At 36.7% G+C, this 12,970-nt stretch overlaps 1 protein-coding gene across 3 annotated transcripts in view; it reads right to left on the bottom strand.

The window, feature by feature from the left end:
* The window catches only part of ankfn1a (ankyrin repeat and fibronectin type III domain containing 1a), a 79,334-nt gene that overhangs the window by 17,113 nt on the left and 49,251 nt on the right, over positions 1 to 12,970 (bottom strand). For all 3 annotated transcript variants that reach the window (XM_079852114.1, XM_079852115.1, XM_079852116.1), the window contains 5 exons: positions 8,906 to 9,100; positions 7,526 to 7,639; positions 6,916 to 7,013; positions 5,621 to 5,711; positions 4,825 to 4,932 (listed from right to left, as the gene is read on the bottom strand). In XM_079852114.1, the coding sequence (XP_079708240.1) occupies positions 4,825 to 4,932; positions 5,621 to 5,711; positions 6,916 to 7,013; positions 7,526 to 7,639; positions 8,906 to 9,100 (606 nt within the window). The remainder of the gene's footprint in view (positions 1 to 4,824; positions 4,933 to 5,620; positions 5,712 to 6,915; positions 7,014 to 7,525; positions 7,640 to 8,905; positions 9,101 to 12,970) is intronic.

Genomic DNA, 12,970 nt, shown 5'->3' with positions numbered 1-12,970 from the left:
TTTGTTATACTGGTTGAAACTCTCTTCACATCCTGATAGCAATCAATAATAGAAGTGGTCTAAATATTAAAACATGTACATATCTTCTGTGGAAGTCTCAGGACCAAAACATTTTCGTCCAATTATTGCATTCGGTCCATTCATACCGTCAAGAGGGCAATCTGTGACATTCTATGGAGCAGTTCACATCCTCTGAATTATGCGTTTCTATGTCAACATTATCAATGCCGAAATGAACCTGCAGCACTCAGCACACTTTACAAGTCAGCACACTTTAAGTTGTTTACGTTCATTATTATTGTAATGTTATGTGCTTTGAGACATGAGGTAATTTGACGTAGTCTCTCGTGACGCTTTGCAGACTCTGCTCTGGCTGTGTGCGTTCATGTGTTTTGGAGGGGGCGTGGCTTTGGAGACGCTCTAGAGGAAGGGCGGGGTCTTATGATATCAAAGCTAGCTTGCTATTGCTAGCCTCTCCGAAATTGCCTACCCTACCTTTAAATGATTTTCACTGGAGTTTTCAAAATACATTCTCTAAAAAAAAAAAAAAAGTCTAATTTCACATAGAAAACTCATAGGATCAAAATCCCACTCTGCAGGTATTTACATATCAAACATGGATGATCTTAGAAGGGATTATTTGTGGAATTTGTAAAACGTTGGACATTGTATGAAAATACACTAATAAATAAATATAAAGATATAAATTTGCTTTTATTTAAAATATTTAAAAAATATTGTGGAATATTTTTAATGGAATGTTCAACATTCAAGATATATTTTTTTTATTATTATCTTACACAAGTAAATGTATGTGATTTCTAGGATGTTTGGAGATTTTTACTGAAAAAACAAGGCAAACATTACGATTAAGAAAATGAGAAAAGACAGAGACAGATGGCTTATTTTTGCACAGTTTGTGTGCAGAAGTTCTTCTGTTTCTCCTGTTTTTCTGCTTTCCACATCAATAAAAACTCTCATACAGTGTTTTTCTAATAGAATCAATTCCCCCGTATAAATTCATTTGCAACGCTGGCAGCCATCGCTCTGACATCATTAGTGTTGACTTCTAAACAGATGAGGGATGCTGTTTTTTTTTTTTTTTGCTCACCCCCCTCTTGCTTGTGGCCGACTGCATAGCTGCCTAATGAAGTTGCTGTTTGTGAGCAGCGCAATACTGTCAGCACCAGGAACAGCGTTCTTCTATACCTCAGTAGCCGGCCTCTGGGATAGAGAGTGGGCTTGAGGCCAAAGCAGACTCTCTACTCTTTGCGCTACGTCCAGCCTGCCTCATTTTAAAGGTGTCTGGGCTCGAGCCCTGTGATTTACAGTGCTGCACTATACGGACGACATGTTTGACACATAGATGTTAAAATCCAAAATGGATAAATGTATTAAAACATTATTTATTTATTTACACATACTCCACGCCTGCCTTGCTCCTCGTGTGAAGAGCGTAGGAGGGCAGGCAGCAGGAATGCTGAGAGAGAGCGTATTCATACTGCTCTGGATGGCCATACTTGAGTCAAAACACTTTGACCATGCTTCATTTCGTCACTTTAATACAGAGTTAATCTACTGGAAGAAGTGCGGTAGCCTCTCCCAAGATGAGAGTATGATGGGAAGGAGGGATTTCTGGTGAGTGGGCAGATGGGTGGAAGGGAGAGAGAAATATACGATGAGAATAATTGAGAGCATTATGAGAGACTGACATCGGAAAGACAAAATGCAATAAAGACAGCAAATAAAAGGGCACCAGCAGAGCAAAAAACAGAGATGATGAGGATGAAGTCATCTGGTTCCATTGGAACATCCTGTTCTGATTCAGGGGACATACAGCCCACTTTTAGCTAGGTATATGGATATTTTCAAAATCAAGTAGTCAGTGCAAAATCACACTAATGAAACCACTTCTGCAAAAAAATAAAACTGAAACTTACATAAAAAAGTAAAAAATGTAGAAAATACATACAAAATATAAAACTACATAATTTAAAAAAAATATATTTAACATGTACACAAGCACTTCACAAGCACACACACACACACACACACACAGAGAGATACACATACATACATATATATATATATATATATATACACACACACATATTAGGGGTAAGACGAGACACTTAGCTCACGAGACAAGACGAGACATGAGATTGGGTTCACGAGAACGAGACGAGACTTTTGACCAGTATTTTTTTAAGAAAATATATGAAATATATGAATATATGAAGAACATTTTTTAAACCAAATATATGACTGGAAAAATAGTCTGCAGGTGCATTTTGAAATGTTTTAACTAATCTTGTAATGAATGTCATTTCAGCTCTACTTTTGAGAATGAATTATCATGTGCATTGAAAGACAATATACAAGCAGTGTAAAAGGTTTTGCCACAAACTCAACTGACTGTCTTCTATCCTGTATGATTTCATGAGTCTCTTCAGACCTTACTGTGTATGAATTATGAGCTTCCAGAGCTTCTGAGTGAGGCTGTGCGTGGCCTCCTAACTGAATTCCTTTCCACAAATTGAACGTAGAAATAAAAACAGTATAAATAACAAAAATAAACAGTTTTTTCTTAGTCTTATTAAGTGCAAACAATAAGTGCAACCATAATCAAAGTACTCTCTCAATATTCAAAGTGCAAACGGAGACCAAAACAGAGACCAGAGCTAAGAGGTGGTTATAACTACACAGCCCAGCCTAAGATAGGTTTGATATTGGGAGACAGGCTATCGTATGTAGCTTAATTTGACCACATTGTTCCAGCCTTCAGTTTCAGATGCTCCTCTGATATGGTGCTGATTTGGTGCTCAAGTAAGTCATCAGGGAGCTCGCGTTTTACTTTAGCTTTTGAAATCATGATCACGCATACTCTGTGTATAGGAAGCAACGGTGCTGAGCACGTATTCTACAAGATAAGACATTTATCAGACGCTTAGAATCTGCTGCACAATGATCATGGTCCTGTCAGTCATTATCTCGCCTTAGTCTCATCACAAGATCCCTGCCGCCGCACTGTGTGCGACTCTGCAGCTCGTGTTGGATGCGGAGCAGACGATAACAATAGCTTACAATTGAAGCTATCAATTGAAGCTATCACTATCCAACTGAATTCATTTTGGAGAGGTTAATTATTAATTAATATTAAATTGTGGGTTGTATGCAAGGCCATAAGTCATGTAATCAGGATGTTAATTTATGAAAAGTACCAAGGCGAAGGCGACTCACTACTGCATGTATATTGTTCTGAAAGCAGGTAGGAGGTAACTTATTTGTATGGTTTGGTACAAAATTTTGTTAAAACACAATTAAGCCTTTGGAAGCTCTGTAACAAAACTGAATTAGCTTGTGCTGTTACACAGTCTGAGCTCACACCAAAGCTATAGAGAAAAAAATTGTTTTATGACATTAGGAAGTCTATGACAACAAAAAGATTTCCAAAACACTAAAAGTTCCCAGAGACACAGCTGGCAGCCTTATTCATAAGTTGAAAACCTTTGAGGGTGTTGAAGAAAAAGCACAATAGCATTAAGGGGAATAAAATGTTTGATCAGAGCAACTGAGAAAAACCCTCAATTTACTGCCAAAGACTTGCAAGATGACATGATGAAAGGAGGAAAAAACATTTAAATGCAAAGCATAAGAAGAACACTAGACAAGCATAGCCTTCATGTTGGGACATCTTGCCGAATGCCACTCTTGACCAAGAAGAACAAAAAAGCAAACTTGAATATGCTAAAATTCATTTGGATAGACCTATGGAGTCCTGGAAGAATGATGTGATGTGACCAAAATTTTTGGACCCATGGATCAGCGGTATGTCTGGTGCAAAAAAGGTAAAGCTTATGAGCAGAAGAACACCATCTTCATGGTCAAACATGGAGGTGGTACATTGATGTTATGGTGGTGGTTTCATTTGAATAGACCTGTGGAGCTGTGGAAAAATGTTTTATGGAGTGATGTGACCAAACTGGAACTTTTTGGACCCATGGATCAGCGGAGTGTCCGGTGCAAAAAAAAAGATAAAGCTTAAGAGCAGAAGAACACCATCTTCATGGTCAAACATGGAGGTGGTCCAGACTAGTTATGGGGGTGCTTTGATGTTGCAGGACGTGGAAATCGTGACGGATTGAAGGACATTATGAATTCCTCAAAGTATCAAGCTATTTTGGCAAAAATTGTGATGCCTTCATTGCAGAGACTGAAGCTTGTTGATCAATGAACTTTCCTGCAGGACAGCTATCCCAAAGTATACATCCAAATCTACTTAAGCTTGGCTAAGGGTCCAGTTGTTGAATGTTCTTTAGTTGTCTGTCTTCAGATTTAAATCTCATTGAAAATATTTGGTGGAATTTGAAGAAAGCAGCGGTAATGTAAAAAACAAAGATTATCAGTGATCTGGAAGCTTTTTCAAGAGAAGAAGGGGCCAAGATTGCAGCAGAGAAGCAATTACAGGCAGCGTTTATTGAAAGTTATAAAGAATAAAATAATCTGCGCAAAATGTGACTTTTGGGGATTGAATCATTTTGTATCCAAAATCTTTGTGGGAATTTATTTTTTTTTGGTCCCCATGAGAAAAACAGCTTAGAAATCATTCTAAGTGTTTTTTTGTTTGTTGAAAATCTAAAAATACAGAACATTTTCTGTGATGGGAATGTTTAGGGGTAGGGGTAGTGGATAGGATATACAGTTTGTACAGTATTCAAATCCTTATCTCTATGGAATGTCCCCATAAAACATTAAAAAAACAACATGTTTGTGTGTGTTTGTGTGTGTGTGTGTGTGTGTGTGTGTGTGCGTGTGTGTGTGTACCTCCACAGCAGTAGTGCTGGTGTGTGGCTCGAACCTGCTGTAACAGTCTTTCCATAGCCTCGATGTGACCTCTCCTCCTGCTCTCTCTCCCATCGCAATCCTTCCAGTCTAACATTGAGAGATATCACACAAAACTCATTGAGTTTCAGCATTGTGACATGCTCTAGAAATGAAACAATAAAAAGCTTATATGATAATGCTAGTCTACAGAAGTCCTGTGTATTTAGAACTAAATTTGACTAAATCATCCACAACTACGTGAAATGTTATAAGGGCACTTGCAGAATAGCGACACATTACTGAGAGAGGGTGCATTGTATTAAAGGTTATTTAAAAAAGAAGCTGTTCAAAATAGAAACGACAGACTGAAAGAAAAAAATGTTTGAAATAAAATTTCACCCTGACAGTTCTCTGCGTCTGTATTGGGAATAATGCTGGATTTGCTACTGATGCAAAACTAGTGACCCCTGATGACAAAGATGTTTTTTCTTTGCAGCGCTCATTTGAAAGAGGAAACTCAAGGCCAGATTCTCAAAGAGAATATCAAAGGCGGAAGGGTGAGTGGAAATCGTGATGGTTAAATAATAGCACAGTCCTTCCTCCAAGGATGTTGGCTATATGCACTCAATACAATTTTCTCTCCCTTTAACAACATGATATGTGAATTAAAAGCAATGCTAAAGGGATCAATATTGTTTGGAGCTGTAGTATTATTATTTTTAACCAAAAGTTTGGTTGTTTGGAAATGATCATTTTTTGTGCTGATTGGCAACTGTGGCTGCTTTGCAGAACTTACTGGAAGGAACAGCAGAGGGAGGTTGAGAGAGTTGTGCCGGACCCCAGCCCTTCATATTGCAGGCGGACACTTGAACATAGTACTGTCTACCCTGTAACAAACAAGAAAAACATCTTAAAAATCAAGTGTTCCCCAGGACAAGTTTTACTACACAATATCAATAAGCTGTACTACCAGTGGAGTTCTGTGGACATAACTCATAATTCACAGCAGACATGTTCACAAGTCTCAGATGCATAGTCCAAGTCAAGTATAAAGTTTAAAGTTCTGTCACAAATGACGTACTACACACTATGCACTAAGTACTCTACTGCATAGTGTATGAATTTAAGAAGCAGTTTGTTATCCAGCATCAAAGTCTAATAGTCCCTCGCCTTCCATTACATAAGGAAAGCTCAGTGACTGCTTTAAGTGTCCCACATTCTACGTAAGTGAAATTTCATTATGAAAACACTATTTACTATTTATACTATAACACTATTTATACTATAAAATGGCACAGAATAGTACAATTTAAGACCATAAAAAGTTATGTCTGGAGCGGATATTTGTTTTTAATGACACTACGTTTGATTAAACCATTAAAATATGAGAAAAATGTTTTATATTTTTAAAATATTTTAAATATGAGGGAAGAACAAAACGCTAAACTTGCTTAAGGTATTTATCTGACAAAATTACTTGGCAAAAAAGGCTAACTACAGCTAAAGCTTTTATTTTAGCATTCAAAAATAGTGCATAGAAATACAAAAAGCTCACAGGAAAAAGCATACACTGACTACAACAAATAATCAGTTATTTATATTTCTCTCTTGTTTTTACTCGTGCATAATTTCTTTGTATGACAGCCTAGTAAAAAAATTATGTCCGCACAATTTAGCATATTTCATGCTGGATGCTGGATATCACTTTTGGCCACTACTGTATTTACAATGTATATACTTTTAAATAATAATTGTTAAATGTATCTAAAAGAAAGTATATGAGGCTTACATACAAATATATAAAAAATATTAAAAGATCATTTCTAATTTATCCTTAATACATTTAAACCATGTATATAGTATAATGAATAGTGTATTCATTATTTACTAAAACAACAAGGTGCTTTTCTCTCTAAAAAAAATATTTAGGCAAGTTTTCTTTCTGTACATTAAATGAACAGAAAACATTTGTTAAGTGCATGATAGACTAGACATTGTGACATTCTGAGAAAACATTTTCTCCTTGTAGTCTTGAACGTCAATCAAATTGTCTATCTCTGGTTCACAGGCTGCACAGTGATTTCAGCTTACCGCGGTGAGACCGGTAATTGTGAATTTTAGGGACTGCAGATTCTCAAGGATCAGCTCTCCGGCTAATAAAGAGAAGTCCTTCAGACAGCTCCATTCAACTGCAATGCACGTCATCACACATTATACAGGATTAAAAAGCAGAGAACATCAATAAATGAGTGGAATCTAAAGAAACCAAATAGGACAATGATGATGTTACAGAAAAAGGAAATATGACTTGATCACCTGTTTTATCATCTATTGAAAAGTACTGTTATTGCTTATAAAAATAATAAAACATCCCTTCTCAACCCCTTTTATACAGTTTATCAACAAGTAGATACTGTAAAGTGAGATGTTAAATGCTGACTGTGAACAAACCCTGATGTGTTTTTAAAACACTGTACTAATTACTGTAACTAATTAATTTAATTTCATTTAATTTAATTTATTTAATTTAACTAATTATTTGGTCTGGGAAATGTGTATTTTGTGTTGTTCCTATGGATAATAACAAAATGTAATAAATAAAAAAAGAAACTGAGAAAAATCTATAAAATATAACACCTTTCTCAAGGTGTATGTGTATGTGTATGTAATACAGACAAATGCACATTAAGTCTGCACTGACCTTTGTATTTGGTCACCACAGCTGAGTTCATGCTGGCAGGTTCCTGAAAGCTAACAGTGAGAGATGTGCTGCCGGTCACACTCAGACGCACCGTCAACGGAGCCTCCGGTGGCCCTGAAAGAGCCAGGTCAAAGGTCACATAGCATCTCGCTGGCAAATAATACATTTAACATATGGGGCATATACTGTTGATAATTAAATAAAAAAGTGTAAATTGCACTAACATCAAAAGCTTTGTTTGAGCATCTCAACCATCCCGACTCAGCAACACCAGCTCAATCAATTGCACGTTTTTGGGGAGGTACTCTCTGAAACTATCTGAAAGTGACTTCTGTGTAAGCTGTGCTTCATACATCGCTACACTATTGATAATAAACAACAGACCTTTTTTGCATTAAAAATTGTAATGTAATGCGAAATGTAATGTGACCTCACATTCACTCAGTATTTTTGTCTTGTTTTCCAGTACAGATATCTAAACATTCATAAATCAAGATATATTTACTTAATAAGCAAAATTAGATATTAAGTATTGTTTTCAGTATCTGCTAATGGGGTAAGAAAAACTTGTTTTCAAGAAAATTCATGTTGATGTAATATCGTAATTTTGTTTCTCAATTAAATTCATCTTAATCTTTATTAGAATGTCTAGATATTTGTACTGGATAACAAGACACTAAAAGTCTTGGGTTGTATATATTGTATATATATATGTTGTATATATTGTATATATTCAGGGTTTACACAAATTGAATAAACCTACAGACATGAATCTATTGCTGTCATTTGGCTGACCACTGTCCTTTTTACTTCCATTTATATGTACTTGCAGGTTTTATGTGCCTCAATATCCTTGTTAGCACCTTCATTTTGTACTTGTAACTCAAAGCACAGCACAGCTAATGTGCCCTTGTGTTTCCTGAAATCCTTTTCATAGATACCTGTGAGAGTCTCTCTGCAATCTATAAGAGCGTCTGCGGCAAAACATCGCTGATTTATCACGGCTGCCTTCACTTGAGGTTGTTTACAAAGAGAAGCCAACAAAACTCGCCTGATATAACAAGTAATCAATATGACAGGAGAGTGAGAGGGACACTATTGTGTGTGTTTGCAGCTCAAGAGTCATTTCAGGACAATCAACCTGAGATTAATATCTGTGGACCAAATAATCATAGCGCCTTGTTTGCAGAGTCTTATCATTCTAATAAAGTGAAATAAAATAGGTTGGGCCGATATGGGAATCGATGACCTTTCAGTTGAGATGCTGATAGATTAGACAGGACCGTTTGAAAATAAAAGGCCAGTTCAATGAGTATTTCATTGTAGCACAGCATATGAATGATCTTTTTTTTTAAATGTTAGGCACTGGAAGAAACTTACGTGCATGCTCGAATCCTGTGCGCATGCGCTTGTAGAGTTTGCATCTCCACTCCCAAGCTTTGAGCTGTTTTTCCTTATCAGATGTCTCCAGGCTGAGACTCTCTCTCATCACCTGGGTGGACAGTTCGCTGGCTCTCCTTTGGGCTTCCTGCACCAGCGCTGAGAGATGGGCATCTCTGCTTTCCAAACTGACAACTGAAACACAACACAGAGAGAGTCTGTTAATGAGACTTTTCATTTATTCTGATCAGTGTAGATTTTTTTTAGCTAGCGGATAACCTTGCATTTCAGTTTAAAGGTGAGATGTAAAGTCACAATGTCTTATTTCAAACTGGTTTTGTGTAGAAAATAAAAAGGTTCTAGGTTATGAAATGAAAATTAATGACACATTCAAGTTGGAGCGACACTGGTCACCCCACTTTTACAGCACCCTTAGTTCTGGAAGAAATTTTTCATAAGAAAAATATTCTTCAAAAAAGAGTTGCCTTGAACCAAACCCAACAGTTCAGAGACGAAACACAACATTACAAACTTCAATTGGAAGCAAACATTTTGAAAAAAGTTACTAGATTATGTAATTAAATTCATTTTTAAAGCCTTTATTCAATGAACATTTATTACTTTTATCAATGCTGAAAGCAGTTGTGTATGGAAGTAAAATAATGACAAATGTTTTTGAAACAAAAAAGCTTGTTGAATTGCACTAATTGAAAAAAATAGGTATTGCATTAACCGTGCTTGCATTTTAATGCATTGTATTTTTAGGGCTTGCATTTGTATGGGCTGAAATTCAACATGGTTGAATATTTAAGCTGTGAATATTTCATTTCAAAACATCTCACACATATTTTCATTATTAAAAATTCAATAATTCATATTCACCTTTCAGATTTCACTTCCAAAATGTTCATTCTGTTTAAAATACAACCTATAATATTCAACAGGAAATTTTCAGTCCATTTTATTTTGCCTTACAAATTCGCTTACACAAATTCTGTGGTTCAAATTCGACAGCAAATTCGACATTTGCCATCTGGGAACGGCAGGAATTGCAGTAGATTACCGATTAATAATCTCCATAGCTGTTAGTCGACCTCACCAGCAGGAAGTGCAAACGGCTGTTGACGAAGACCAGAGCAACAGGTGAGAGAGTCATTCATTCATAAAAACGGATTTACAGAAATGGAGCAAGCGGTCAGTATGTGTGATGTTTATCAGTGCCAGTAGTAGCTATATATGGAAAAGCTGATAAAGACATAAAAGCTGTGTTTACATTTAAGTCTTCACAGTTAGTTTTGCACATGTAAGCAGTTTTCTCTACTGTGAACGAGATTATAACGTTATTCCCCGATGGTGACGTACAGATCAAACGTTAAATCTGAGGTAGTAGACATATATTTCTCTCGGTTGTTTAGTTTCCTTAACTTTATACTGAACTGGGGGTTCCCTTAATACGTCATTCTCCAGGATTCCCAGCCTACAGTGATATAAAAGACCAAACTCGCACCTTATTGGGGATGTAGGCTATACAATATAGGCAAGCAGACTCAGAATATGAACGTAACGCGCAAAGTTTTACGCTAAGCATTTCCCAGTGAAATACTGGCAGGCTTGACATTGAATGTTTGATATTTGCAAGTTAAGGGACCGTCTCTAAAGTTACATACGACACTGGTATACAGGTTTCTAACTTCAATAGCATTTGAAGAGAATGACTTAATGCACACCTTTTAGATTGTTGATATTTAACAAAATAAACAGTCAAATCATGTGTAATTATTGCTATTTTTGACTACCGCATGAGCTCATATTTATTTTAATATTTGATTTAATATTTTAGAATTTGCTGTCGAATTTGAACCACTGAATTTGTGGAAGCGAATTTGTAAGGCGAAATAAAATGGACTGAAAATTGCCTGTCGAATATTATAGGTTGTATTTTAAACAGAATGAACATTTTGGAAGTGAAATCTGAAAGGTGAATATGGATTATTGAATTTTTTTAAATGAAAATGTGTGTGAATTTGAATTGAAATATTCCCAGCTTCAACCATGTTGAATTTCAGCCCATAAAAATGCAAGCCCTAAAAATACAATACATTAAAATGCAAGCACTTTTTTTTTTTTTTCAATTAGTGCAATTCAACAAGTTTTTTTGTTTAAAAAACATTTGTCATTATTTTACTTCCATAGTTGTGCTCCTTAACATTTTTTGTGGAAACTGTGATACATTTTTATCAGGATTCTTAGATGAAAAGAAAGTTCAAAAGAACAGCATTTCTTTGAAAGAGAAATATTTTGTTACATTTTTGAAGGGTAGTGTATCATCATTCAACAAGCTCTGAATTTATGGTAGCTTTGTCTTGAAGGGTTTATATTTTATTGCTAAGAAATCTATGGAGACATTGAATGGGATTTTTAATTCAGGAAATGTAATACTGCTCTCTATAACTGAAAAAAACAAGATCAAGCAAATATTAGCTACATCAGTTAATACTGTATGAAAAATATCTGTTACAAGTATTACAGTGCGCAACTGCCTACTTTTGTAGGCCTCAAGCACATTCATCTACAAAACTGTTTACGATCTAAACTGCACTGTGAAAAAAGACAGCAGTAACAGACTGATCAAATGTATCTCAAACTTACATAAACCAAAAATAAAAGTCATGATTGAAATGACAGGAAGCCCATTACACTACCATTAAATCTCCAAGCTCACACTGCTTGTGTCAGCATAGCGGCAGATGAAGTCAGCCGTGTGTGGTGGAGGGGAGAGGTGTGGATGTATGTACTCGACGGTCGTCTGGAACACACAGGACTGTGTTTGGCCGTATAGATTTGTCATGGTAAAATGAATACTGCCTGACCAGTCCTACTCGTAGGCCGTGAATACAGCTGCATTTTCTTTCAGAGCCTTAGTCATAGACCATGACAGCAAAATAAACAAATAAATACATGGCTGAAGAAACCCTCTTTCACTGGCCCAGCCCGAGCCTCTGGAGACGGGAGCTCTCCGGGGGAGATGATAAAGTGTGTGTTGTCAACTCGGAAAAAAGGGGGCCTAACCTAGCCGCTCTTACACGGGGGTCCACGGCGCAGTGGAAAAGGTAGCCATATTAGCAGTCTTGAGGTGCAATTTCCTGCGCTCTGAAGATTGACATCTGGCTACTATGTGTGGTTAATTGAACAGACTATAAATTAATGGGCGAGTCGGCCGATATTGCGCTGTCACACACAGTTGGCATTGTCGGGGCTCTGGGACGGCCCTAAATTTAGGCATTACGGCCCCAGCCCTGCCCATAAACATGCTTTAACTTAAGCCTTCGTTCGGACCTCCAAACTGTCAGGCGTCTGGCTGATTGATTTACTTGGCACTTCTGGCCTGACATAAATATAATGCCTAAAGCCCAGGAGGGGAAAATACGGCAATGTTTATTTTCTGTTTGTTTACAAGGATTGGATTGTGCCACGATGAAATGTTTTGAAATTTAACTGCAGCCTGGGTACAATAAATCACTTAGTATAATTGCCCCCCGTTACATGCATCATTGGAAAAGTTAAACTATTAAATGACAAACCTTGTTAAGATTTTTCTGAGGGATGCCGTGTGCTGTCTACCCCACCCCGGCCCCGCTCCGACTGCAGTACAGTGCTCCCTGTTTGGTCGCAGTGCAATCATGAAAAAGCCGAATGTTGTCTGAGTGCTCTGGACTGGAGGGACTTTTTTTCTCCATGGTGTTCAAGGTAAGAAACACCTGTTCTACTGTTGCCAAAGACTCAGGGACTGAATATGCTATTGATTAATCCAAGGGCAATGGGTGCAGATATTGCATTAAAACCTGATAACCACACTCAGCTTGTCCCAAAAATAGTTTGGTATGCTTAAAAAAATGCAAATTGCCTGAATGACGTCAATGATCATTTCATTATACAGTATGTGACACTCTACAATGTTATTTCCAAAATATTACACAACAAACATAATATTTTAACTCATTAGTGGTTACGACAGATGTCATTAGATGTTTAAAGCAGAATTATGAGTGCTTATGGCAGCTTTCA

Source organism: Squalius cephalus (assembly GCF_949319135.1).
Source record: "Squalius cephalus genome assembly, chromosome: 19".
NCBI lineage: Eukaryota > Metazoa > Chordata > Actinopteri > Cypriniformes > Leuciscidae > Squalius > Squalius cephalus.
The sequence above is the reverse complement of the archived record's forward strand: the minus strand, read 5'-3'. Positions and strand labels throughout refer to the sequence as shown.